This window comes from Carassius carassius, chromosome 17, assembly GCF_963082965.1.
Source record: "Carassius carassius chromosome 17, fCarCar2.1, whole genome shotgun sequence".
NCBI lineage: Eukaryota > Metazoa > Chordata > Actinopteri > Cypriniformes > Cyprinidae > Carassius > Carassius carassius.
The window spans coordinates 30889788-30917361 of record NC_081771.1 but is presented as its reverse complement, the minus strand read 5'-3'; the positions used below and the strand labels follow the sequence as shown (position 1 = coordinate 30917361).

At 36.0% G+C, this 27574-nt stretch overlaps 2 protein-coding genes and 1 long non-coding RNA gene across 6 annotated transcripts; 1 reads left to right on the top strand and 2 right to left on the bottom strand.

Annotated features, from left to right (window-relative positions):
* The first annotated feature begins 276 nt into the window (after positions 1-276).
* LOC132161582 (uncharacterized) lies at positions 277-1391 on the top strand. Its single transcript, XR_009438159.1, has 2 exons — positions 277-1029; positions 1076-1391. It is a non-coding gene; the product is annotated as an uncharacterized LOC132161582 (long non-coding RNA).
* Positions 1387-12869, bottom strand: slc25a12 (solute carrier family 25 member 12). Of its 2 annotated transcripts, none has more exons than XM_059571727.1 (18): positions 12768-12869; positions 11959-12012; positions 10605-10750; positions 9944-10059; positions 9383-9522; positions 6865-7011; positions 6642-6780; positions 6466-6559; positions 6287-6371; positions 5920-6004; positions 4887-5045; positions 4728-4780; positions 4556-4636; positions 4288-4428; positions 4021-4159; positions 3383-3541; positions 3205-3295; positions 1387-2318 (listed from the first exon to the last, which is right to left on the bottom strand). In XM_059571727.1, exons 1-18 carry the CDS (start codon positions 12777-12779, stop codon positions 2111-2113), a joined length of 2049 nt encoding a protein of 682 aa, XP_059427710.1. In that variant the 5' UTR covers positions 12780-12869; the 3' UTR covers positions 1387-2110. The 2 variants fall into 2 exon arrangements, with proteins under 2 accessions (XP_059427710.1, XP_059427711.1); XM_059571728.1 differs by lacking the exon at positions 12768-12869 and adding an exon at positions 12563-12720.
* A 993-nt stretch (positions 12870-13862) lies between these two features.
* On the bottom strand, positions 13863-17526 carry LOC132161578 (protein unc-50 homolog). 3 transcript variants are annotated; one of them, XM_059571726.1, is made up of 6 exons: positions 17508-17526; positions 16405-16682; positions 16205-16325; positions 14568-14707; positions 14380-14487; positions 13863-14305 (listed from the first exon to the last, which is right to left on the bottom strand). In XM_059571726.1, the coding sequence occupies exons 2-6, from the start codon at positions 16676-16678 to the stop codon at positions 14169-14171; spliced, it is 780 nt and encodes a 259-aa protein (XP_059427709.1). In that variant the 5' UTR covers positions 16679-16682; positions 17508-17526; the 3' UTR covers positions 13863-14168. The 3 variants fall into 3 exon arrangements, with proteins under 3 accessions (XP_059427709.1, XP_059427707.1, XP_059427708.1); XM_059571724.1 differs by having other exon boundaries at positions 17378-17514; XM_059571725.1 differs by having other exon boundaries at positions 16405-16679; positions 17378-17514.
* Between the last annotated feature and the right edge of the window lie 10048 nt (positions 17527-27574).

The following is a 27574-nucleotide window of genomic DNA, read 5'->3' as shown; positions in this document are numbered from 1 at the left end:
CTAACAAATATTAGCATCTAGTAATGTTTTTAATGGATGTTATGTAAATTTAGTCTGGACTTTAACTCTTTCCCTGCCAGCATTTAAAAAAAAAAAAGTTGCCAGCCACCGTCAGCGATTTTGCTTTATTTCACTATAATTTCACAGCCCCCAGAATATGTTGTTGTATGTATATCTAAACACACAATACATCAAAATAAAGATCAGACCCTTTATAAAAAATAAAAAAAAGTTTTATTGTAGCTTCAAGCATTGCTTTTTTTTTTTTTAAATCAACACTTGAATATATATAGGTAGGATTCATAAAAAAGCAACAAGCTGAGAAAATGTTTAGATTACATCCATCAGTAATCCCAAAGCTTGCACAGGCCTTTACCACATTCTGAATTGATATTTCACTCCGTTTTCATTTATATGCAGTTAGCGTTGGTGATCGCATTATTTTTCATATGCATACATTTGAGATCGCTCCTTTCTGCGTCTTCATGGTCTGTGTTGTTGAGCGCACTTTCTATGTAGACTCATAAGCATAATAGTGCCCCCTAGCGTATAACAGTGGAAACTCTGAACATTTCGTGTTTGGTGGGAAAAGTTTAAATATTGCGGCTTTAAATGGTTCAGAACAACTAAAATAAAATTAAAAAAACTTAATCAGTCCATAAAGTCAAATCTAGACAAACATTCCTTAACAACGCTTGTCTGTTTCTTATAAATGTCGTTTTTCTGAAATGAAGGAAGCTCTGGATACTCACCTCAGTATCTGACATCTGAACAGATTCATAAGTGTCCCACAATCATGAAAACACAGATATGATCAGGGAATTTTTAAATCTATATGCTTCCAGCTCTAGAAGATGTTATAAAAAGAATAAAAGTTTAAATCTTCGAAATGTCTTTATCTTGGGCTGTCCTGGTTGTGAGCTTTTGGCTAATGATTGATTGTTAAATTATTATGAACAATTTATTAGTTACTGATTAATACCCATACACAGTTAATGGGTTAATTTATTCATAATAAATATAAATAATGTTTATAACTACACAATACAATGACAATATTAAGAATTCCTAAAAGCATTTTTTTTTATATTTTAGATGCACATTTATTCATATTTGGTTAAAATTCCCTCATTTGGATGGTAATATGATTGGACTTTCAAAAGCACATTGAGCAAAGTCCAAAAACAAGCCATATGCAAAATATTTCCTCTGCTAGAAGCTGTGATTTGTGCATGCATTTTTGATTAGTTTTTTGTTACATGACCAGGACAAACGTGTTGATCTCACGTGTGTTTGGTCCTCCAACAGCTTCACCAGTTCACTTCATCACTGACCTCTTTTGTAGCTTGCAGTAATAAATTCAATAAAACCTTCACAAACTAGAAATAAAATGTAACCGTTGATTTATTTCATTAAAATACAATGAAATGCATTTAAATTATTTTCTACATTTCAAGTCAACCATGATTGCTCTGATCAATCGGACAAGTTCTGAAACCTCTGTACATCAGTCAGTGTGACGAAGAGAGAGAGAAAGAGAGAAACACGTCTCTGTGCATGAGATGTACATGTATATACAGTACATGTGCAAGCTACGCAAAGCCGAATGAGCAAATGAAGAGCGCTACGGCATTCTTCGGTCACATCAATACATCATAATCACGAGAAGAAAACTCAAAAGCAGCGAATGTGCATCTTGGGGAGCAGAGGAACACAAAACTGACAGTACATGGTTTCTCTTTAAGGAGTGTTTCATGAAAAGCTAATTAGCTTTTGTTTCAGTGGCTGATGAACTTCTCTAGAGCCCCTTGTTATGTATTTCACTGTGCGTGTAGCTTCAGGTCTCGATCGGTGTGGCAGACATCTACCTTGTGCTTCAGAAAACACACTAACTATGAGCTTCAACCAGTGTTCTTCGTCAAAACTGAGGCACTGCTATGGGTTAAAGCAACAAGACTCTGTAAACGAGTATAATTTCCAATTTCCCCCCACCTATAAACTCAAACTAAATGAAAGAGAAAATAAAAAATGTGAAAAATATAGGCAAATGTACTGCGGGAGGGAGGCATGCAGCCATTGGAGGACAAGGCCGTGGTGGGCGGGGCGTGATTTACGATGCGCCGGCTTGTTCCTTGGGCGTTTCGGAGTGAATGGCCATGACCCCAGAGGATTTGAACTTGGGCAGGTGCAGTCCAAACTTGTTCTCCACGCCGGCGAAGGTGGCGGCTGCCAGACGGTAACCACCCACGTGCTCAGGACTGACAGGAGGAAGCTCAGAGATCCGGGATTTGGGCGTTGGTTCAGAACCAGAAGGGCGACTAGAAAGGAAGAGAAGAGTTTTTTTTTCTTACAGCAGATGCTTATCCAAAGTGACTCAACATGCAATATTTCTCAGCTTTAATTGAGAACTGAATTAAATACTTTATCAAGTGCAACAACACCCTTTCTCTAAAACCCTGCACTCTGAAGTCATGCAAGTCAAACTGAGCACAAAGTGATTTGAGACATTTACCCAGCATTGCTCTCTCAAAGAGATAGTGGGGATTTCTCAGGGCCTACTTCAGATATTTTATGTGCAAGAAAAAGAAAACCATAAACAGAAAACCAAGTCCTTTAACAAAGATCATTCTATGCATAACATTTCTTTTAAAACATGAAACAAAGTAGTCTCATGTAAGACGAGACTGTATTTATTTGATCAAAAAAGGGGCCTACAGTAAAAAGTAATATTGCGAAATATTTTAAATTAAAACTGTTTTCTATTGTAATATATCACGAGATGTCATTTATTCCTGTGATCAATGCTGTATTTTCAGCATCATTACTCCAGTCTTCAGTGTCACATGATCTTCAGAAATCATTCTGAAATGCTGATTTGCTGCTCAAGAAACATTTCTTGATTTATTTCAAAAAGAAAACTCTCACTGACTCCAGAGTAGTGGATATTATCAATAGAAGAATTTAAGATTTTAACCATTTTAATTGTTTGAAGCTGGATTGTTGGCAAAATAATACAGAATTCAGGTGATGTGTAAAAACGTGTATAGATCAGCTGTTTTATAACTAATTTTATGGTATTTATGGATGTAGCTCATCCATCAGATCTATGTGTTAAAGGCATGTCCTCATGCTCTGCGATACAAGTTTCTTAAGATTTCCTGACTTCATGAAGTAAAAAGTGTGCTCAACGTGATCAATACTTACTGTCCCCCGAAGTCAACGTAGAACCATCGCTGCAGGAGCTCGTAGGTCACCAGGGTCACACCGAACTGAGGAGAGGAACGGAAGACACGAGCTACGGAGAACACAGAGAGAGGACTGTGAGTGAGTGTGTGGATGTGACTGAAGTTATATCTGTGTGTGTGTGTGTGTGTGTGTGCACCTCCAGCTCCCTTCCACAGAGCGCGGAAGCCTTCCTCCTTTAAGATCTTCCTGAAGCAGTCGATCACTCCAGAGTAAGTCGTCTGACCGGCGCGAGCAGCCACCTGCAGTCGTGTTTTGATCACATCAGCAGGGGTGACGAGCGAAGCAGCCGGGACACCTGTAAAATAAAATCATCCAGACATCTATTCATTCAAGCTAGAAAATCTCTGATCTTAAACAGAAAACCTAGTCTTGATTCTTCCATATATGTTACTTTAAGGGAATTAGGATTTTCAGATGAACGCAAGCTTGCATTCAAGATGGGTTTTAAGAGGACTAAATTTCTTAGAAGATCAAGTTCAGACATTTTTATTAAAATTTACAGTGGCAAAAATTAGTTGTATACAGAAAATAAGATGATCAGTAATTTGCTTTTACATACATGTGGGGTGCATTTTTATTTCATGAAGGTAAAATAAGTACTCTTCAGTCATTTTACACTGAAAAAAACATGCATTTTGAATTGTTTTTTTGATTGTTATTAATCACACAGCACAGAGTTTTGAACGGGATAAACTCAAGTGCAAAGTAGACACGCACTCGCACACAAGTCTTTAACTGAAAGCACACCGTGTCAAGCGTGAGACATGTTCTGACCTGCGATGGCTCCAGCGGTCAGCAGCTGCAGAGGACCCAGCCTCCCATCCTCATCCGCCATACTTGTCTTCGTATGAGCATAAACGGGGAAATAGATGGCAGAGAAGGGGATATCACGCAGGAAACAAGCCTTCGCACCCTGTGGAGGAAAACCAGTAACATTTATGTGAGTATTGACCTTATCTTAAAAGCAATTCAAGAATAAAGAGCAGTCACAATGGCAATTGTTGTTCGATAAACCAGTTTAAAAATTGGTGATTTCCCCACCTTGTACAGGCCCAAAAAGCCAAGGTCTCGGACTACGCTGAGCGCGCTCACTCTGGGGCCTGTAGTGATCTCACCGGCCACCTGCAGACGAATCTTAACAATCTCCAGAGGATTGGTGAAGATAACCTGTGACCCACCGGCCTGGAAAGACGGAACATTTGGCCATTTAAGTACAACATAACCCAGTTCGAACAGTGTACAATTCAAAAGTTTAGGGTCTGAAAAATTGTTTTAAATTTAAATATTCTGATTATTCTCTCATACTCACACATCCACCAGCGAGAATCTCAGCAGCCAGAGGTATCGTATCATCTTTAGTGGTAAATTTGTCTCTCACAAAGTCATTCACCTGGAAGACAGACACAGAGGCACTCGTGTGATTGGCTTTACTGTCATCTGCTCAGAAACAGCTTTATGTCAAGATGTTTAATGACACTTACAGTGAGCTTGATGGCTTTTTCTGGAGCCACTCCGATGAGCTGAGGTACAAGACCTGTAGGTGAAAACACAGACACAGGAGAAACAAAGAAAGGAGTAGGAAAAAAGATCATCAAGGTTAAGGAACATAAAAGACAAACATAGCATAAGACGATTCCAACCTCTATAGAAGCCGAAGACGCCCTCGTATCGCAGGACTTTCTTGGCGCAGTCAAAGCTGTTCTTGTACATGAGCTCTCCTACGAAGGAGCCTGTGGAGCGCTGGTTCTGCATTCGGGTCTTGACCAGGTCTATGGGGTACACGGCTGTGGCACCCGTGGCTATAAACACACACAGGACAAATTACATTTCACTCAAGTACATTTACACTTATCCAATGAAAACAGCATATCTTTTGAACTTAAAGAGGCCATGGAAAACAAGATTGTTCTTTTGAAATAAAAGCAGAAATGCACTATCATTCAAAAATTTGGGGTTGGAAAGTCCCTTATGCTCACCAAAGCTGCATTTATAAAAACAGTAATATTTTGAAAAACCATTGCAACTTAAAATATCTGTTCTCTACTGTAACATTTTAAAATCTAAATTATTTCTGCGATTAAAGCTGAATTTTCAGCATCATTCCTCCAGTCTTCAGAGTCACATGATCTTTCAGAAATCAGTCTAATATGCTGATTGGACGCTCCAGAAACATTTCTGATTATCAGTGTTGAAAACAGTTGTGCAGCTTAATATTTTTTGTGCAAACTGTCATACCTTTTTTTTTTTTTAATATTAAGTTCAAAAGAACAGTTTTTATTTTAAAACAGAAATCTGTTGTAGCATTATAAATGTCTTTACAGTCACTTTTGGCTGACCCCTTTTAAAGAATGAAACTGGAATTAAGTGTTTTCCAGTCAGTTTATCTAAGCATTGAAGTCTCTCCTAAAATATGACAATTAACTTGAAATGCAATGCATATTTAAAAATGAGTTTAACACTTAGGAAAACAGACCAACAACTCATCTTACAGAAAGACAATGTCTCTCCTTCCTAACACCATCTGCATGTAGCAAACCATGTGAACTAAAAAAAAGGGGATGCCCTCTTGACACATCCTGCTATTATCTTCCTTTGCCATAATGAAATACGTAAACTGTACTCATTTTGTGTGGTCTTTAATATAAGAAATGAGCAGAAGTCATTGACTCAAACCTCCAGCGATGGATCCCAGAGTAAATCTGTACGCTGACTCTGCTGCCTGCAGCCACACAGGCCGAGAAACATCCGCTTGTGAATTCTGCAATGACAGAAAGACAGCATCAGACTACATGAACAATGCTTCTGGACCGCCCTGGATTTGAGATATATGACTGCAGCCTGAATATTAAGTTTAAAGACATCATCTGAAGAAAGGAAGAGTGGTATCAAATCCATAATAGTGAAAGCATATTTTCTGCAATAATTAGAGGTGTTAGCCAAAGCAAGGTCACGGATAACATCACAACGTTCCCACAGTAATATACACATTTATATAACCCCTAATAGTCTCTTATCTGACCGTTTACACAGATAAACTCACCTGTCTCTGCATCTCAGCTAGATTATATGGCAGGGCTCCTTCCTCTAGTGGTGCTATCCGCTCGATATCAGCCAGGTTTAAGCGTCTACACATCATTACATTAACAAACACATGATCAGCTGATAATGCTGCTTATATTATGTGTGAATGAACATGTTTTTGTTTTAAAAGGAGAGTACCCTGTTTGGGAGTGCAGTCCTGAAAGCTGGAAGAGGATGTCGATTTCCATAGGAGTAATCTGACCAAACTTATTTGCAGCATGAACAAACTCCTCTACAGATGAAGAAAGTGTTTGATAACACTTAAAAACGTAATTCTGAAGTGCAGATGAGCAGAAACGGAAAGCATTACAGACCTTTGGTGACGAGCGTATCCTTGCGAGACCCTGCGAGAGTGCTGTAGATCTTACGAATCAGCTCCATGTGGTTCAGGAGAGAGTTGAAGGCATTGAAGTAGGAGAAGCTCACCATGTGAGAAGTGCCACCAACCGCTGCCTGAGAGGACACAAACACTTAAACCTTTCACAGTAACCTCACAACTAACATCTCACCAGATGGAAAAGAGAGCTGCACACTTACAGACACAAGGTTTTCCTCCACGAAAGGTGTGAGCATGTGGTGTCTGATGGTGGACATGATGTCACTGAAGTCCAGGGCAGAAACAGCGCCGCTCTTGACCTTGTCTTTCTGTGCGAACGCTTGTCTGGCGTGCTCCAGCTGCAGCTCCTACCACAACAAACACAGACAGAACAAATTAGATGTTTGTTAAAGGCTGTACTTATATAGAAATTTTGCCAAAGACAGATTTGGCTGGTTAGCATGGGCCAGTTAAATCCTGCTAGGGGCCTTATTATATTAAAACATTATTAAATTAACATTATTATTACTATATTAAAAAACATTACTAAAAGTAATTACAAGTTCAAGTTGCTTTATTGGCATGACATTTGTGTTACAGTATTGCCAAAGCATTTAAATACTAAATACAATATAAGAAATAATATAAAATAAGTAAAAGGAGACAATAAATAAGTAATAAATGAGAGAAAAATAGATCAATACAATACAATAAAAATAACAGCAGATAATATTTCTAATATTAATAATAGTAATTATTATATACAATTAAGAATATCAAATAAAGCAGTTGAATAGAATAAATTATCCATTTCGTATGGTGTGTATGGTGTATAAATTAAATGTAATATGAATAAATAAATAAATAATTATATTACATTAAAAATAAATGTAATTACTTTAACTGTAACATCAAATATTATATTCTATTATTAAATTAACGATACATTACTGTAGTCAAATTCAATTCATAGCTTATTATATAAAATTATTATTGTAACATTAAAAGATAAATATGATTCAATTTAAAGGAATCATTAAAATAAAGATTTGATATTAAACTAAAATTAATTTATATTCATGTTACTACATTATATTGTATACTAAATTATACTAAATATTATAGTAAAAAAAATTTATATTGATATTTCACTAAATTAAATGTATTATTACTATGAAGAAATTAATAGTATATTGCAATATAATTACACCATCATCATTATTATAATTATTATTTAAAACTTATATTAAAGGAGTCATCGGATGCCCATTTTGGATCCACAAGTTGATATGATTCTTTAGGATCTTAATGAAAAGTCTGTAACATAGTTTGGTTTAAATTTCTCAATGGTAGAGTAAAACAACACTGTTTCTACTCTGTCAAAAACAGCTCTGCTCATAGAAAGCTGTTTCCTTGCATGTTGCTTTAAATGCTAATGAGCTCTGCTTGCCCCGCCCCTCTCTGCCGAGCCGCTCTCTGAGCAACGATAAACTTTAGCCGCATTCATTGTGAAACTTGATAACTAGCACATTATTAGGAAATGTGATTTGCAAAGATTCATGAAAAAACGTTAAACTCACTTCATCTGTAGATGAAGGTGGATTGCGAATGATTCTTGCAAACATAGACGCATTTAAGTAGATCGGGGGTGCATTCCCGACAAAAAGCAAATGTAATCCAATGCGTTTTCAGTGCCTCGGGTGTAAATGACGACTCTGTTCAGTTCAAACAACTTGTAAAAGTACATGTCGCATACGATGGCCCCTTTAACATACAAAATATTTTAGAACAACAAGAAAAAAATGTGATATTTGCATAACTCTGAGCATGGCGACAGGTGACACAGGCAGTGACTAGGGCACAAAATGACTGTGGGGCGATGCAGGAATTTAGTTAGTTTTTTTTTTTTTTGTGCGCCCTCGTGACCATCGTGCACTCCTACATCCATATATTAAGCAAAAAAAATTCTAACAGTTAACAATTGTAGTACCGATTGATCACCGAACAGATTAAAATAATTTTAGAATAAAATAAAATTGACATCAACAAAAAAACTAAGATTTGACAACGTCATGTTGGACTAATTTAAGCAGTTTCTGCATCATGACGTATAAGACATGATCAGAACTCATTAAATATGCATGAACATTTACGTGCACTTAACGTATCATTTATACAAAAATAATTTGAAAAAAGAAAATTATCAGAGGCACAAGGCAGGAAGCGACGCAAAGAAGAGGAGCAGAAAAATATCAATATAGAGGTAAAAATCATTAGCTGATGACTGTGTATTAGCTCGTGATGTTTATGTAGTATTTTGAATTTTTTTTTAGAACATCTTAACTGGCAACACTGACACCGTGGAACGTTTTTGCTTGAGTTTTGCTTATTTAGTTTTACTTTATTATTATTTTTTTTTTTTACAATAAATGTAATCTTCTGTAATGTTTTAATTTCAGTTACATTACTGCTTGGTGTTAATTCACCAAAAAGGTGTCTAAATGTCTATAATCTAGCATTTATAAAATGAAATAATTAAGTTTAAGTATGTCATTTTCCACTGTATGCACAAAATTAAAATGAAACGTATGGGTATGGTAGACTAACAATAATTACAAAATGTAGCCTTTATTTTGTTGCCTATTTGTCTGTTAGACAGAAATTGGAAATCTTGCCTAGGGCACCAACAGAGCCTGGGCCGGCCCTGACTCAGAGTGAATAATTGTCTGGGTGTGGTACCTGCAGGAATTGGGAGAACTCCAGGTAGCTGAGACTTTTTTTTCTGTCATTGCCGAAATGCAAGCGGATGAACTCACAGTCCCAGTTGAAGGGGATGTGATGGTGTACGGTGGTCTGGCTGAAGATATCACGCACATTCTCTGTAAACACACGGAAATGCTCAGATTTACACTCCTGAGGAACATAGCGGTTGTTGCAACATTACTGACAGGGTTTTAAAGGTCCTCTGAACACGAGAACATGTGCATAAATGAGTCTCTGTTTTCAAGGTTAAGCTGTTTGTTTGATTAGCATAACAACATTACAATCAGCTGACTTTCTAAAGGGAATAAAACACTATGGGTCAAAAACACTGCAAGCTGCTTTGCTATCTACATACTGTAGGCAGCATTAAATGAAAAAAGGTGAATGAACTGGAACGACCTACATAGTAATCTCCATACATCACACAAATTCTAAACCTTGAACTGGTTTCAATAGAGTTTGATGTCAGCATGCACAAATACAGAAGTTTCTTTTAAATAAGGCTGAACATTTCTATACAGTCAATACTGTTCTCACCGAAGGACACACATCCAGTGCCTGTCTTGTCAAACAGCTGGAAGGCCACGATGAAGAGGGCATCAGGCACACACAGCACCGACTCAAAGGCCAGAAACTCTTGGAACGAGATCAGACTGAACGGATAAAAAAATAAACAGAAGAAACATTGAAAACACAAACCTGTGGTCATTCTGCAATCTCTTTCACACACACTGCTCTTGAGCAGCAAATCAGCATGTTAGAATGATTTCTGAAGGATCTTGTGATCCTGAAGACTGGAGTAATGATGCTGATGAAGCTTTGCAAAGAAATTAATTGCATCTTACAATATATTTTTATTGCAATAATATTAGCTTTTTTCAATTGTAACAATGTCACAATTTTACTGTTTTACTGTATTTCTGATCAAATAAATACAGCCTCCTCCCTTGCACAAAATCTTACAGACCCAAATGTTTGAGCAATAGTGTATGTGCAACACAGAAATTTGTACATTTTGAAATATGCATCTGGCTGCTACTGCAAAAAAAACAAACAAAAAAATATGCATAATCTAATGAATCTAATGAAAGTGGGTGAATTTCTAGATCTGAGCTGAGGTTTAAGCTTCATATCAAACCAACAATAATTGAAATACAGAAAAAAAAAAAAAAAAAACTAAACAGGATGCTTGTCTCACCCATCTTTTGTAGTGTCTGCCACACCGGCGAGCAGCTGCACAGTTTTAGGATTGTAGTGGAGCTGTGTGTGGAGGCCCAAATACTTCTGCACGAAATCATTGGGTGTCATGTACCGCTCCCCATCCTTTTCCACCACACTGGCATACTGAGGAAAAACACCACAAACACAGTAACAGCATCAGTGTGGATGTGAAGCATGATTAATGTGCATTTGCAAGAACAGATAACTCCGCTTTTATTAATTTTCTTAAATCATGTTTTTTTTATTGTGTTATGTTTTTATTGTGTGTTAGTTAGCTGTATTTTATTATTATAACTATTATTATTATTATTGAATAAAACCACCCAATTGTAGCTTGATTGATATTAAATGGAATGCAGGATAAAAACAAACAAACATGATTTTTGAACATTTTTAAAAACAGTTAACTGATTTGGCAAATGAACTCCTCAGTTCTATTATCCTCATTTGTTGGGCGTTTGGTATGATTAATTTGCATGAAGAATAAAAAAGAACCAGAAAATCAATGGCACATACTTGAAGAGTTTGAAGCATGCAAAAATAAAAAGTAGTCGGTTGTGTAAAATAACACTGGCTTTCTTTCAAACAACTGTGTTGGCAATAGGCAAGCTAAAACTGTATTTATTTGCCAAGTACCAAACTCTGTCTAGTTGGACAAATGGGCAAAGGTGACAATTAACATTCATGTGGCACGTGAGTTTTTTTCCCAGTCTTGATCAGCAGCAGCTAAACCGGATATGAAAAACTAAAGCGAGATGCCCCCTGACCTTATCAGGACATTCTTCACTCATCCATCTATTGCCCTGACATTCAGGTCTTCCTCCAAACATACATCTCACACACTTGAGGCCTATTAATAGAGCAACACTGCACGCAAGTCGCTGAGTTACCAGACACCTAAGTGAATGAACGCAGCCAAAGAAACAACTACTCTCAGCTGACAGATGCACAAGATCTCACTACACTAATATAAAAGCCCTGGCTGACATTTAATGAGAAACAAACTTTTTCCCCATCCATGCTTGAAAATAAAGAATACACACAATAAACTGCTTACCCACAAACACACACAAGTGTCTAGACTTTCCCAAGCATGTGATTTCGCTTTGGGGAAAAGGAGACTATAATAGAGAGCCAATTAAAAATGCATCGTCACTAAAGCAAATAAAGATCTAATGGCAGGCCAAAGTCATGACACTATCAACACTGTCTTGTAAAGTTGCAGACCCGGTTTCTCACAGGAATGGACAACAGTGGAACTAAAATGAAACTGAAATGAAACTAAAAAAACACCATAACCTGACATTACACCAAAATAAGAATAAACTTACCTTTTGGAAGATGACCTTCAGCTCATTAGGGTCGGCCCTTTTGGTTAACTGCACCTGCAAAACAACAGCACAGAATAACAATAAGGTTTCTTGATTTCTATAGAGATGAATTGAGAACCTTAAGAGCTGTGATCTATATTTATACCCACAAAACCATCAGAATATTTAGCGAAATGCATTGTTTTAGAGCTCTTCCTGCATCGATTAAAGGTTTTTCACAGAGTCCAAAGATGACGAGGCTTTACTGAGAGTGAGTCTAATGTTGAAAAATACATTTATTTCTAAATGCTCATTTAAATATCAAACGATCTTTACGGGTTTGAGAGCACATTTAACATTATTGGGACTTTCTGGCACAAAAACCTTGCACATAATGTATGAACCTAATTTTAACAAACAACAAAATAACAAGTTAGTAATTAACGCAACGTTACACCACACAAACACACATGAAGTCAGAGTCTCTACAATTTCACCCACACAACATGATCCTCACATGCCGGAGTACAAACCCAATCTCTAACAACAGAAAAGCCCACTAAAGGGCTGATTAATGCTGTTTAACACACAATTCTGGTATATTTTATGGTTTTATGATCCTCACAGACACTAAGTCTCAGCGGGAGTGTGGTGATAAGCTCAGTGATGCTCGCGCCGGTCCGTTAAAAACGTTTATCATTGTCTCTACTCCACCCATTTACACATCTATTAGCATTCCTGCGGTTAAAAATCAGCAACTGTAATTAAAAGTCTACTGTAAAGAAACGTAAACGCAATTTTTCAGTCAAACGAGGAGTCGCCAGAGTCACCTTGGCCGCCATGCTGCTGTCTGACGTCACGTGTGGTCATGGGGTCGCGCAGGCGCGTGGCCGATGACAGAGCGCGTGAGAAGAGCAGCGAACTAAAGATGCGCGTGCACCTGTGATGTCATACCTAACAAAGTCTAGCACTCTTTTTTATTATTATTACTGTAATTAATAGTATTATTATTAACATATTTTTTCCCATTTATTTTAAGCTACATACCCCCTTATTGTTTTATTTCTCCTCTTTCTCTTACTTCTATCTTATTTTCTTTGTGAATGTTCTCCTAAAGGTTATTGCATATATTCATCCGATATGTATGTGTATATATATATATATATATATATATATATATATATATATATAAAGATTTCCAAACAATTCTTTGAAAATGTTGATGATTTAGGATACTTTGATGAATAAAAAGTAAAAAAAAAAAAGCTATGTTTTTAAAATATGAATATTTTGTAATAACAATATACACTACTGGTCAGTAATTTGGGGTAAGTAATTTTTTTCTTTCTTTTTTTTTTTAAAATAAAATCAATACTTTTATTCAGCAGTTTCCCATTCTATCCCCTTTTAAAACTGAATTAAACTCACTCATCTCCTCTTCTTGTAAAGAATAAAAAAGATTTCTGAAATATTATACGTATTCAAAGAAAACTCATGCATTTAGATGATTTCCTTGTTTGTGATTGCTTGAATCTCATTGTAATGTCTCTGAAACAACATTTACGTTCTGTTTTATTTGTTTGTAACAATTCTTAATTTATTATTAACGTATGTGTTTTAATGTTTTATGTTTATTTAGAATTATTGGTTATTTTCTGGATTTGTATGTGATCCCTTGGCCATGTTTACCTTTTGTTGTCTAAGCATTAATAATAATAATACAGATTTTAATATTTAAAGAATTTTTCTTAATGTAGTTACTATCGGATCCTTATTTATTTACATTGTATGATGAATGTCTTGAGAACCTACTGGAATATTTTGTATTTTAGAAAATGGGATACATTATGTGTGATCAAAACCATATGCATGCATTTAAATCTCAAAATACATCAGAGGACAACATTGAATGAACTAAAAATCTGTTTCTTTAAAAATATCTTTATTGTACACGTTTTCACAAGTAAAAAGTGCAGCATCCTAGCAGATATTTTATGCACTTTCCCGTGTTTGCGTTTTCAAAAACAACATTAAATGAGGGCTGAGTATCAAATTAGGGGAAAAAAAGGTTCATGACAACATAAACAACTGAAATTAATTTCCTCTACAACCAAACTGATATTTACAGATCATACAAAAAGTCAGAAAGTCCCAAAAGTGTCTACACTTTCCATCCGTCTTTAAGAGCAGATGTGCACTGAAGCAATGTCCTTCATGTGTCCTGCTGTCCTTTACTGGACCCTGTGCTTGTAGAACCAGCAGAGACCTTTAGTGAAGTTCCAGCCGAGCGAAATGGAGAGAACATACAGGAGTCCCAGCACAGCGAAGGGATACAGAAGCACCACGGTGTTCTTTAAGAACGGAAGTGCTAAAGAAACACAGAGAGTAAATCAGATCATGTAAGCTTGTGGATGGTAAAAACACACAGTCACAATCACTTACCATTGTAGCCTAGGAATGTGATGTAAATGTAGTAACTGATGGCAACAAGCCACAAGGTGTTTCCCACAAAATAACCCAGGAACCAGTCTGAATTTATCACCACAACATCTGTCAAAAGAGTGGAAAAGATGTGTTTACAACGTCTAGACACTACATTATTATACTCGTGTATCCTCCTGTTTACTTACGGTTGATGAAGAACAGCTGTAGGAAGTGCAGAATGACCAGAAGAGGGTAGAAAGCATTCAGATGGACGTCAAACGCGTAGGCCCACTCCACATCGTTATCTCTGCTAGGATGTTTCTGTAGATATTTGTTTGTGACAAACCTGGAGAAGAAGAAAAACAGGGATTACTGTACAGTTTTACATTCATAAGTTCTCTTCATGATGTATTCCAGCAAAGTTCGGCTGATTCTTTAAAGCACTTGATTGTGATTTGTCAGTCACAGCAGACAATATTGTATAATAACTACTAAACTGTACAATCTGGCAACAGATTCCCTGACTATTAAAATACATAATGAAGTCAGACCAATATTTCATGTCTATTTATTAATTTGGTAAGAGATGATGTATTATACAGGACAATGTACAGTCAGCCAGTCAATTTTCATGTATTGATTTTTTTAGTAATGAGATTTTTTGCATTTATATATTAAAGTAATTATAGATTTTTTTTTTTTTTGGTTTTCATTTTAACTTGACTAATTTTGTCTACTTTTACTAGTTTTTATTTTGTACTGGTAGCCAGTCAATATATATTTTTTGTATTTATAATTTTAGCATTTATATATTATAGTATTTATTAAAACTTTTTTTGTGTTTGTTTTGCCATTTTAGTTTTTCAGATTTTTATTTTGTACTGGTATTTTTTGTATATTTCTATTTACCCATTTATATATCTGACAAACATTTTTTTTTTTCAGTTTTAGTAATTTACGTACTTTAACTTCAATGAACTTTTTTCAACTAGCTTTAATATTTAGATTTAATTTTATTTCACCTTTATTTTCATTTTACGAAAACGTCTACTTATTTTTTAGTTTTACTTTAAATTAATTTGTATTATTAACTTTTAATTTTAGTTTTAGTCATTTTAGTACTTCTAAACTTATTTCAGCCAGTTTCCAAGGCAACATTTTTTATTTTAGCTTTTTAAGTTAAGTTTTACATCCAATATTTATATTTTACTTTGCTTTATTTAAGCCTTAATTCAATTACTGACAATAATTTTAGTTAATGATAACAACATTGCTTCATGCTAGGCTCATAACCACCCTGCCCAGGGTTATTTTTTAATAATGTAAACTTTAAAAAAAGTTAAAATGTAGGGGGAAGTCGTGGCCTAATGGTTAGAGAGTCGGACTCCCAATCGAAAGGTTGTGAGTTTGAGTCCCGGGCCGGCAGGAATTGTGGGTGGGGGGAGTGCATGTACAGTTCTCTCTCCACCTTCAATACCACGACTTAGGTGCCCTTGAGCAAGGCATCGAACCCCCAACTGCTCCCCGGGCGCCGCAGCATAAATGGCTGCCCACTGTTCTGGGTGTGTGTTCACAGTGTGTGTGTGTGTGTGTGCGTGCACTGCTCTGTGTGTGTGCACTTCGGATGGGTTAAATGCAGAGCACAAATTCTGAGTATGGGTCACCATACTTGGCTGAATGTCACTTCACTTCACTTTCACTAAAGTTCTCTTCGCAAATAAGACATTATTCGGAAATAAACAATAAAAAGAATGCAAAAATCCGTAACCCAGAAAAAGAAACTGGATCAAGCCCATATCAGCACATTTTTTGGCAGCCTTTGTGAGTGTTTGTGACTCCTCACCACATGAGTGTAGATATGAGCAATCCGACTCCGATACAGTCGATGAAAACCACCCACAGCAACAGCTTCAACGTCTCCACAAAACCCATTTCTAGAACCAGACCGAAGCCCACCGTCGACACTGCAGAGAAAACACGATAAGTGAGCCAATGCAAGTTTAATTTCCGTATCCTTCCCATGTTTCCATCAAAAGTGCTCACCACAGAGCCAGACGCTGAGCAGCACCAGGAACGCAGGGTCGTCTCGGGCCCACTGGTCTTTCGTCTGTTTGCGGTACTGGAAGTTGCGGTACACTTTCTGCGGCGATGTGAACAAGTAGAGCATCTGCCAAATGGCAAACTCAAAATCCATCTGTCTGAAGTGCAGCAGTCGCCGCAGGTATTTGTAGCGCTTGGAGCCGGCCGTGTGCCGCGCTGCATCCCGAGTGTTCAGACTGCCGTTCTGATGGATCTGCGGGGAACTCGTCGGCAACATACTGCTGTGGGATAAGAGAGAGCTATTACAATAGATATCGCAAACACATTAACACTTGAGCAAATTAAAGCAAGAATCATTCATTTCTGAAATAGTGGAAACAGTAGCCCAAATATAATCTTCCTAAATGTATCCCTAAATCACATTAGGAATAAACTTTGTGACTAAATGTGAGTGGTTGGGTCATCATGACCAACAAATACAGCTTGGTCTGTTTTGACAAAACGAAAAAAGTCCAACTTTTCAACAGTTTCATTACAGTAAGTGTTGAAATAGGAGGTACAGTAGATCTCTCTCTCTCTATGTCTGAAAACTACATCTATTATCTGTCCATGAAAGAAGCCTATAGACTTTGCTCAAGCTTCGTAATCAAATGTGTCGTCGGTTCATCAGTTCTTCTGCTTCCTAAACACATGATCTGCTTTGTAAACATCTATAGCTGATCCTAGATCAGTGGTATTAACGTACTCTTGTTTGCTTTACACAGCATAACTGACAGCAGTGCTACAGTAGCTCTAACACTGCAACAAAAAAGTAAACCTGCTACTGTTAATGTGGTCGGTAAAAAGGATTTTGATTTTAAGAACAAAGCATTAGCGTAGTTATGTTGTTCCATGGGCCTCGGTCCTACATAATAACCTGGTAAACAAGTTAGCTAGCATGTCGCTCCTGCTCGGTGTGTAAAAATATGACACTCACCTGCTCTACGGCAGTATCAGCAACTAATAAATCAAAGATCTACTTAATCAGTGTGCAAAAAACTATGCAGCAACCGTGACATATCAACTTCCTCCTGCTTGGTCCGAACACGTAGCAGCGCAATCCGTACAGTGACGCCGCTTCCTGTGACAAGGCCTTCTGGGAAATGTAGTTTTGGGGTAGAGAGCAGCTTTGCCATTGCTCGTTCACTCTTAACATACAGTCATGGCCAAAAGTTTTGAGAATTACATAAATATTAGTTTTCAAAAAGTTTGCTGCTAAACTGCTTTTAGATCTTTGTTTCAGTTGTTTCTGTGATGTACTGAAATATAATTACAAGCACTTAATACGTTTCAAAGGCTTTTTATCGACAATTACATGACATTTATGCAAAGAGTCAGTATTTGCAGTGTTGGCCCTTCTTTTTCAGGACCTGTGCAATTCGACTGGGCATGCTCTCAATCAACTTCTGGGCCAAATACTGACTGATAGCAACCTATTCTTTCATAATCACTTCTTGGAGTTTGTCAGAATTAGTGGGTTTTTGTTTGTCCACCCGCCTCTTGAGGATTGTTCTCAATAGGATTAAGATCTGGGGAGTTTCCAGGCCATGGACCCAAAATTTCAACATTCTGGTCCCCGAGCCACTTAGTTATCACTTTTGCCTAATGGCACGGTGCTCCATCGTGCTGGAAAATGCATTGTTCTTCACCAAACTGTTGTTGGATTGTTGGAAGAAGTTGCTGTTGGAGGGTGTTTTGGTACCATTCTTTATTCATGGCTGTGTTTTTGGGCAGAATTGTTAGTGAGCCCACTCCCTTGGATGAGAAGCAACCCCACACATGAATGGTGTCAGGATGCTTTACTGTTGGCATGACACAGGACTGATGGTAGCGCTAACCTTTTCTTCTCCGAACAAGCCTTTTTCCAGGTGCCCCAAACAATTGGAAAGGGGCTTCATCTGAGAATATCAACAATTTATAGGATCATCAAGATCTTCAAGGAAAGAGGTTAAATTCTTGTAAAGAAGGCTTCAGGGCGTCCAAGAAAGTCCAGCAAGCGCCAGGATGGTCTCCTAAAGAGGATTCAGCTGCGGGATCGGAGTGCCACCAGTGCAGAGCTTGCTCAGGAATGGCAGCAGGCAGGTGTGAGCGCATCTGCACGCACAGTGAGGACAAGACTTTTGGAAGATGGCCTGGTGTCAAGAAGGGCAGCAAAGAAGCCACTTCTCTCCAAAAAAAACATCAGGGACAGATTGATCTTCTGCAGAAAGTATAGTGAATGGACTGCTGAGGACTGGGGCAAAATTTAGGTGCAATCTTAGTAGCCACAATATCCTTGCCTGTGAAGCCATTTTTATGCAACGCAATGATGGCTGCTCGCGTTTCTTTGCAGGTCACCATGGTTAACAATGGAAGAACAATGATTTCAAGCATCACCCTCCTTTTAACATGTCAAGTCTGCCATTCTAACCCAATCAGCCTGACATAATGATCTCCAGCCTTGTGCTCGTCAACATTCTCACCTGAGTTAACAAGACGATTACTGAAATGATCTCAGCAGGCCCTTAAATGACAGCAATGAAATGCAGTGGAAATGTTTTTTTGGGATTAAGTTCATTTTCATGGCAAAGAAGGACTATGCAATTCATCTGATCACTCTTCATAACATTCTGGAGTATATGCAAATTGCTATTATAAAAACTCAAGCAGCAACTTTTCCAATTTCCAATATTTATGTAATTCTCAAAACTTTTGGCCACGACTGTACATGCGATATATTTGCTGAGCTATATCATATTAATACATCGGATTAAATATTAAACTCACACTTTTGAAAGATGAAAAACTTTTGTGTTCTTTTACCAAAATGTCAAATTTGGCTCCAATGAAAAAGTCAATTTGGTGTGAAATAGCAACTGGTTTTTTCAGGCTCTAATCAAAATCTTAAAAACAAAGGAAAAAAATCTTCAGGATGTTGTTTTGAACTGGTAAAACATCAAACATTAGTAATCATTCAATGAGGGATTAAAAGATGTTTTGTTTTACGCCACCTCACTGGAGAATGTTTAGGAAAATCCCATATTTCTTTGTTTATTTCCTTTGCCAAATAATTATAATGTACAAATGACCTAGCTTGACCATATTTCTGAAATATGTGCTGGCATGTAATTGTAAAGCTATTGAAATATTTCCTTGAATTACAATTCATGTTTGTTCGTTTGATGCACTTTGATATGCTTTTAGTATAAAATTATTATTGGGAAAAAATCACTTAATTTTCCCTTTATTTTATAAACAATATTGAACATTAACAAGATACTTCAGGCTTCAATAACTGATTAACACTATTGTGATGACCCAAAATATTTTAACAAACTTTAGATTTTAATATGAGTGTTATATTTAATTTTATTATAGCTATGTATTTCTATTATATGTATGTCAGATTATATGTCTGCACTGTGTCTGTACTTTTTCTTTGCACTGGAAGCTCCTTGTGTGTGTGTGTGTGTGCACTAAAGTCTGCTCACTGCATGTCTTGGATTCAAATGGATATCTAGCACCTGGGAGAACACTTGCCAATAAAAAAGCCCTTTCTAATTCTGATTCTGATGTTTGCTACATGTTTAGAAACAACAGATGGCGCTAAAGTACCTTATTCCTTCCTTCTTTTTTCTCCTTTGTCACGTTAATACTGTATAACTTTTTTTAATGAATTGTCATAACTTTTTAACAGGATTATAAAAGCAACAATTAAAAAAAACAATGATTTAAAAAAGCGATTCAGAGAAATCATTTTAACAAAAATCTTGATTTATTTTTAATAGCCTAGTTTACCATCAGTTAACAAGCATTTTGTTTTTTTGCGAGCATTGTGTTCACTTTGAAAAGAAAAAAAAATTAAACATTTGACCCTGCAATAGAGTTTTTTTTTTTTTTTGGCCTTTATTTAAACCAATAACTAAAACAAGCGAGCGGAGAATAGTTCTTATTTTTACCTCCACATTTCTTGCAGGTCACTGGAGCAGAGCTCAGCCGAGAGAAGAGCACATCTCAGGTGCTTCTGTGCTGTTCTTCATTCAGAGGCATTCAAAAGAGCAGTTTGATGTTTTCCTCATATTTATTTAATAAGCACCTACCACCGCATCTTTCTTTTATCTCTTCATTCTGTTAAATCCACTCATGTGAAATGTTCTGCACATCACTTCAGAAACAAGGTTTATTCATGTCATAGTGAAACAGCTTGTCATCACAATACATGAAAAATTAATTCTTAGTCTTTCCATCTTTCTAGTGTTTAGTTCAAATTTTCACATTTTAAAATATATATTAAAAAATGGTAATAGAATGTAATACATAAAATGTATGAAGACATATTTTTGAACACTTATCTCACATATAGTAATGTAAATATCCGTTTTATATGCATGAGGGGACATTTATTTATAATATTCTGCATAGAAAGCATGAAAATGATTATGATTACATTAATAAACTCAAAATGAGAGTGTAGTTTGTTTTGGTGAGCTTAATGTATTTAGAGACTTGAATGGGAAATCAAGTGAAGGATTTCCAGAAAGAGCAATGAAAATGAAAGAGGTTCATGAAATGCTTCTCCTGATGCTGTTTGCGTTGCTAATGAAGACCAGACTATTGGATTAATTGAGAGCCGTGTTAACATTCTTCAATTCCGTTTACTGAAACTATGACACTCGTTCTTGGCCCATTTCTTGCTCATTTTAATTAAATTCTTCAAAGGGAAGCTTTGGAATTGCCCTTAATGTGACGGGACAGAGCAGTGAATGACTTCATTGTCACAGAGACGCATGTGAAGATCATCAACAAGGCAGTTTAGATTGTGCTAAATTTACAGCACATTTCAGCTCCAAAGATACTGGTGAAAGAGCTCTTTTATTCATTCCTGGCTCTTTTAATTTTTGTAGAATGTGATCGCAACTTCGGAGTTAGTAAATCACAAAACAACAACATTAAGAAGGTACGTACGAAGAAGCAAAACTAGCTGAAGTTTGATGACACATGAAGATATTGTCTTGGCAAAGTTTTGGTCAAGAGTTTAAAACTTTAAGCATGAAGGTTAAAGGTTTCACTCAGTAAAATGTTGTTAACATGTTTAATTGATATATCGGTGTAAATATATTTATACACATATAAATATATATATGTGTAAATATGGACATAAATCTCCCTGTTGCTGAAATCTGAAGTTGAGAGGGTTTTCTGCTTCTGTACCTCTAGTGATGTTAATGTCGACACATGTTAAGAGTCTGTTTGATCACACAAATCCATCCCGAACAGTCGCCTTTCATAGTATTAGGTGAAGCTTAACCTGTTTTTCTCAGTTTAATTCCCATGTTGACAGCAGTGTTGTGTCGGTATGACTCACATTATGATTCACATTGAATAAAACGTCTCTCTTTTGATGGATCTGCCACAGCTTTGTATCTTAAACAAGCCAGACACTGAGGCGGTAGAAATCTGGGTATGACATGGAAGAGAAAATCAACTAGAGATGTTTTTAAAGTCAAAGAGGTTCACAACAGCTGGAACTATCCCTTTGAAAATTGGCCCTCTTTTGTAAGCCAGACCATTAGTTATATTTTCATAACACTCCTCTGTTAATTTTCCTCAAAACTACTCTCTGAACTGACAGGCTCAGAACATTGACATTAGTTATGAAAATGAGTAGCAGATTTAGCTGTAATGTCTAACTAATCATCAGTCCACCAAGAACCAGAGGGGATTTTTGATGGATAATACACTATTTGACTGGAAGAGAATGATCAATATGAGCACAGCTCAACATGGCTCATAATATTAATCACAGTCTGTGTCATACTGTCAGTCTGACTTGAAAATCACCCAGTAAACTCTTTCAAGTAGTCATTTGAGTTTGCACTGGACTGTGAACAGTGGACTTCTCTCCTATACTTACCTTCAATACTGTTGAATTGGCTTTGACTGTATTTACTAATAACCCACACAACCTATGAGATGACTTCAAGAATGGGAAGTTGTTTCAGGGTGGGGCAAGTTTTACCTTTTGATGAAAGATTATGAAAATGTACATTTTACTGTTGAATTGTGTCAGATATATATATAGGTTAGGTTAGTTTAGTTTAGTTTAGTTGTAATAATTTTGTTGTGTTTTGTTATTTTTTAGTTTATTAACTATATATATATATATATATATATATTATTCATTTTTATTTTAGTATTAGTTTAAATTGTCAAGCTAAATTCAAAGGAGAAATTTCAGTTAATGTTTATTTTATTTTAAATATCACAGTTTTTAATGGTTCAGTTTTCATATATATATATATATATATATATATATATATATATATATTTTTTTTTTTTTCAAAGAAAAGATTATACCTGTCCAAAGTAAATGTCGTGTTACATTATATCCACCTGCATTGTTCTAAAAGGTGTTCCATTTAAAAAAAAAAGCAAATAATTAAACAAAAACTGTAATTACATTTTATATTTTACATTTTTAAAATCAAATTCACTTGTTTTGCATTTGACACTTGAAAAAAAATGTATACACTACATATATATTTATATATACATATACATATATATATACATATATATATATATATATATATATATATATATACTCCTATTCTGATCTCTAAGACATATATAATGTTATATTTGTATTTCAAGTAATTGCTGTTTCTGTTCATTAAAGAAACCTCAAAACATGTATCATGGTTTCCAGAAGAAATATGAAGCAGCACCATTTTCAACACTGAAAATAATCAGAAATGTTTCTTGCGCAGCAAATCAGCATATTAGAATGATTTCTCAAGGATCATGTGACCCTGAGGACTGGAGGAATGATGCTGAAAATGTAACTTTGAGTCACACAAACAAACTGCATTTTAAAATTTATAAGTGACTTCTTTCAAAAGCAATTCGACATCTTACTGACCCCAAACTTTTTGCATTCTGACTTCACACTCACATTAGTCCTGATGACCTGGTTTCTTATCTACAGTATGTGCATTATGTAAATGCTTGAATAATCCATGAATCAATGCAGACATCTTGAAGACGACAGACACACAGCACAGCTTCTGATTTGCTGACCACAGCAACCTCGAGTTAGAGCAGCTGACAGGGATCATTTTACTCCTGCAACAGAGAAAGAGAAAAATGTAAGTGCAAGATGAAAAACAAAACAGCTTCTCGTAACAAAACCAAAAATAAAAAGTAACCTGTACAGTTCAAAGTTTGGGGTAACTTTTGAAAGAACTCTCATATGCTGACCAAGGCTACCTTCATTACAATAATACTAATAATTAAAAAAATGTAATTTATCCCTGTGATGTAAAGCTGTATTTTCAGCATCATTACTCCAGTCTTCAGTGTCACATGATCTTCAGAAATCATTCTACATTGCTTAGCATTGCTTATTATTATCAATGCTTTGCTTAGATTTTTTTCGGAAACCATGATATTTTTTTGAAGGATTCGTTGATAAATAGAAAGTTAAAAAAATATTTAAATCCTTGCTGAATAAAATTGCTGTTCATTCCTTGAAAAAAAAATCTTACTTATCTCGAACCTGTGAATGGTAGTGTAAAAACAAAAATAATCAAAAGCAGTTAAAGGGACAGTTAGAAAAAAGAAAAAGTCATTTCAAGTCATGCTTGGCTATATTCAAAACTTCTCAAGTTCACTTTGAAAAAGCTTACATGAGCTCTAATTGCAATGAATTGGCTAAAGCATGTGACAACGAACCCTCATAAATCTCCATGTACTTCACAAGGTTAGAGAACAGCGGTGAATAGTGCCAATTAATTCTTCACCCTTAAACTAAATCAAAGAAAGAAATGAACAAATACGTGCATACTCAATCTTTCATACTCATGTAATATTAATGCCTGTAAGTGCAGAGGAGGAGAGAAAGATAAGAGAAAGAGTGCTGACCTCTTAATGACGCCTACTGTGCCCTACTTCTGAATGTCAGATCTAAACACCAACACAGCTAAACACAACACAGTGATTTAATCAAATGCATCCCAGGAGAGGAATCAGAAAACTATCACAGTCATATTTAGAAAACGCAGTCCAAGAAATAACAAAGGAGGAGGCCAGGAATTACATCATTTCTCCTTAGCTACAGAGAGTTTGTGTGTGTGTGTGAGAGAGAGAGAGAGAGAGAGAGAGAGAGAGAGAGAGAGAGAGAGAGAGAGAGAGAGAGAGAGAGAGAGAGAGAGATGGTGAGATCATGATATTCACTCTGGCTCTAGTAAATTATACTTTTTTTATTCTCTACTGGCAGTGAACGAGTGACTGGAAATGACACACCCACATAATCACACACTCACACACTCCTCCACACCTCCGTCACTCATAAACACACTCCGGCTCCAATCCATCCATGCAGTATTCCAATACGACATCTCTCTTTGGCTCTCACTGTCAGCTCTGATTAAAGAGCCTAATCACTGCGACTCTGAAAATAGAAGTGCATCAGTGCTGTGTGTGGGTATAGAGATGGACGTCCTATAATAATCATCCATCAGAACATCTCAGCCAATGCAATTATTGCAGAATATCTGCGCCTGTATGTGTGAAAGCACTTAGATCTCCATTGACTACATCAGTGATTCTCAACTGGTGGGTTACATTAAAAAAATGATCACAGGTCTTGCAAGATGCAAGAAATATAACTAACCATACAATCATGCATGGTTAGGATAGAAAACACTCCCCAATCAAACTCGGTGCAAATTCATGTCATTTGGTAGAAGCTGTAGTCCAAACAAAGAGAAGCTAAATTGACAGGTTGCATGATGCCCAAAATCTAAAAAAAAAAAACGAAACTTTGCAAGGTAAAAGAAAATGAAACCTAGAAAACATTAAATATGAGTTGAGGGTTTCGTATTGTGTTGGGTTACCACATGACGTCTAAACATACAACATAAATGCATGGCATTAAACTGAGGCTGTCCACAATGTGCTTAATACTTGTTAATTGCATTTATTTAGTACATAATTTGTTGAACTGATGAAGAAACAATAGAGAGGATAACTATGAAAGTGCATAGTTTCACCTCAAAATCAAAAGAACAAAAAACATTGCATCAAGACAATTAACCTCATGCAGATTTATATTATGAGCATTGTGATATTATTTTATTGATAATTTGAACGGATTTGAAGAAATTTAGCATTATATTACTTGCAAACCAATGGACACTCTGCAGTGAATGGGTGCCGTCAGAATGAGAGTACAAACAGCTGATAAAAACATCACAATAATCCACAAATAATCCACATGACACTGACAACGAGCAAGTGATGGCATGCAAAATTTCTCAAAATCTGATGATGAAACAAACTCATCTATATCTTGGATGGCCTGAGAGTGAGTAAAAATTGAGTTTCAGCAAATTGTTCATTTTGGATTAACTATGACTTTAATCATAAAATATCCTTCACATACTTTGTATCAATATTTTTATTGACATATATTCCTAAGTAAGAAATATAAGAACTATATTTTAGAAGTTTCTTTAGATGTGTAAATAGCTGAAGTCTGAATGTCTTTGTCTTTCTGTTTCTTTGTGTCTACACACACAGATACACACACACACACATGCTCACACGGCTAAGTTTTATACATGCTCACACAACCAAAAGAGATCATCAATCAGATATCAAAGATGAGCTTCAAAGCAGCTTCAGATCTGTGATGAACTGTAGTTAAAATAATGCAAAGACAAGCTCTGGCTGTCGATCGTCCATTGATTGACTGTTCTTACAGAGATCTGTTTTTAATACTGACGGCTCAGAGAGCATTTAGGAGTCCACTGAGTCAATTTCATGTGATTTCCAGGCATTTCAGTAAACTTTATCATTCAAAGATTTACTGCAGAAATTAATGGTGAGTTTTAATACACCTGTGGCAGCATATAATAGGCCACGACTGACAGCTCAATCAGTAAAGTCCACTAGCGACTCTACTAATACGTCTCATTCAAACTGACAGAAGTGCCTGTACTTATTGTGATGGACAGTTGCTGATTTCTAATTTCCATTTTCTCACATCTCAGGACGGTATTTGTCAATCATATTGCAGTGTTATTCAAATGTATAATTTCTCTGTTGATTGGCAGGTTTGAGACATGAGAACATAGGCCTACAATCCTTTCACCTTAGCAGTAGGCTACTTAATGCCTTTGAGAATATCACACAGAATTTTTGTTCATGTAAGCCTTTAAAAACATCTGATTAGACTGTAAAGGGCCTTGATGGCTTTCCAGTTGGCAAATTCCCCGTAATAGTGTTTGAACCCCAATACCTGCCTCAGTTCCTTTGCCAAATACCACATTATCCAACCTCACATGATCTCTCAGCCTTTGAACCAGCTCATTCCCTGTCAAAGCATTTATTTGATCGCTAAATGTTAAAATATGTTTTATTTAGTATTAATATTGCTTGTCAAGTACAGACATGAACATTTAAGGATAGAATTATGAATGTATGTTTCACTTCAGGCACTTTTAGTGCTACTTTTCTAATAAGGAGACAACAGTGTCAGTGAAGTGCAGGCTTGAGATGAACACATTTGAGACAATTATGAAAAAAAGAGAAATATATCAAGAATTCAAAGTAAAGTTAAAATAAATAGGCATATTAGCTAATAAATACAGTAGAGTTAGAAAAGTGTGTTTTAAGAGAGTTTATTTTCTTTGAGATCTGCAGAATAATTTATCAGTTTGATCGTTGTTGTAAAGATGGCTGAATGTTGGTTTAGTGCCACCATTTTCCTGTCCCAGAATTTATTAGTTTTATTTGTTTGTTACTTAATGTTAATGAGCCAAACCTTTTTCTTCCTTTTTTTTTATTGAACAAACATAACAGCAAATATATTTTCATCTACAAAGACAAAGAGCAAGTACAGTAAGAAGCAAGTAAAATAAACAGACAGAAGTAAAATAAATAAAGTGATAAAAAAATAATTAATAATACATTACAATAATACAGTAATAAAAAATAATACATTATTAATGAGCCAAACCATGGCCATAAGAAAGCTACGAAGCAACGTCAGTGTAAATTTATTAATATTCATAAGCAAACCTTCCTCATAGGCGCGTAACGGAGCAATGGCAAGAACGACCTAATTAATATTCATGAGCTGTTCGGCAGC

Excerpts from the sequence above, each read along its gene's own strand:
- LOC132161578 (XM_059571726.1), bottom strand. The coding sequence starts at position 16,678 with ATGTTGCCGACGAGTTCCCCGCAGATCCATCAGAACGGCAGTCTGAAC. Across the intron at positions 16,326-16,404 it reads GCTCAGCGTCTGGCTCTGTG|TGTCGACGGTGGGCTTCGGT; the intron begins GTGAGCACTTTT and ends TTTTCTCTGCAG. Across the intron at positions 14,708-16,204 it reads CTCATATCTACACTCATGTG|GTTTGTCACAAACAAATATC; the intron begins GTGAGGAGTCAC and ends CTTCTTCTCCAG.
- slc25a12 (XM_059571727.1), bottom strand. Across the intron at positions 10,060-10,604 it reads GCAGACACTACAAAAGATGG|TCTGATCTCGTTCCAAGAGT; the intron begins GTGAGACAAGCA and ends TTATCCGTTCAG. Across the intron at positions 2,319-3,204 it reads TACGTTGACTTCGGGGGACA|TCGCCCTTCTGGTTCTGAAC; the intron begins GTAAGTATTGAT and ends CTTCCTTTCTAG.